We start from the raw sequence: 499 nt of genomic DNA, 5'->3' as shown, positions 1-499 counted from the left end.
ACGTTTACGGATCCTGATTACCAAACGGCAATCCGCGAAGAACTCGCGCCCCGCACTCAAGCAGAAGTTGAGTCGGTCAATAATTATTTCGCATGTATCCGTGGGTACTATACGCGTATTGTGCCTGCGGTTAGTGAGTTGGATCAAGTGGTCCAAACCCACCGCAAACTCCTTCCCAATCTCCAGGTCGGGGTCGCACTTCGTGACAATATGACCATGGATGATCTGGAGAAGGCTGTTAAGCGCCTTGAGAAAATTTACGAGAAGGCTGCTGATAGGCGTCCGCCTCCAAGGCCGGAACATTCGATATGCCCAAGTCTGGCTTATCGCCCTGCTCGCCTACAGCGCTCACCAGCGCGTCCTCCTTTCCGTCGACCTTCTGTGTCGTTCAGGACTCCATCCGCTCGAGCGGTTTCCTTCGAAGAGGAAGGTGTAGATGAGTACGAAGGGGATTCCCAGGAGCTCTATGAGGAAGAGTACCTTGCGGTTGACGCGGCCC

The 499-nt window shown here is 54.1% G+C and overlaps 1 protein-coding gene across 1 annotated transcript in view; it reads left to right on the top strand.

Annotated features, from left to right (window-relative positions):
- Window positions 1-210: 210 nt before the first annotated feature.
- LOC107046897 overlaps window positions 211-499 on the top strand; it is a gene marked incomplete at its 3' end in the record, with an annotated part of 759 nt that continues 470 nt past the window's right edge. The window contains exon 1 of the mRNA XM_015269619.1: window positions 211-486. Coding sequence (XP_015125105.1) covers window positions 211-486 — 276 coding nt within the window. The remainder of the gene's footprint in view (window positions 487-499) is intronic.

The sequence above is a fragment of the Diachasma alloeum genome, unplaced genomic scaffold, assembly GCF_001412515.2.
Source record: "Diachasma alloeum isolate Michigan unplaced genomic scaffold, Dall2.0 Dall_scaffold_03113, whole genome shotgun sequence".
Lineage (NCBI taxonomy): Eukaryota > Metazoa > Arthropoda > Insecta > Hymenoptera > Braconidae > Diachasma > Diachasma alloeum.
This window is presented reverse-complemented; position numbering and strand designations above follow the sequence as displayed.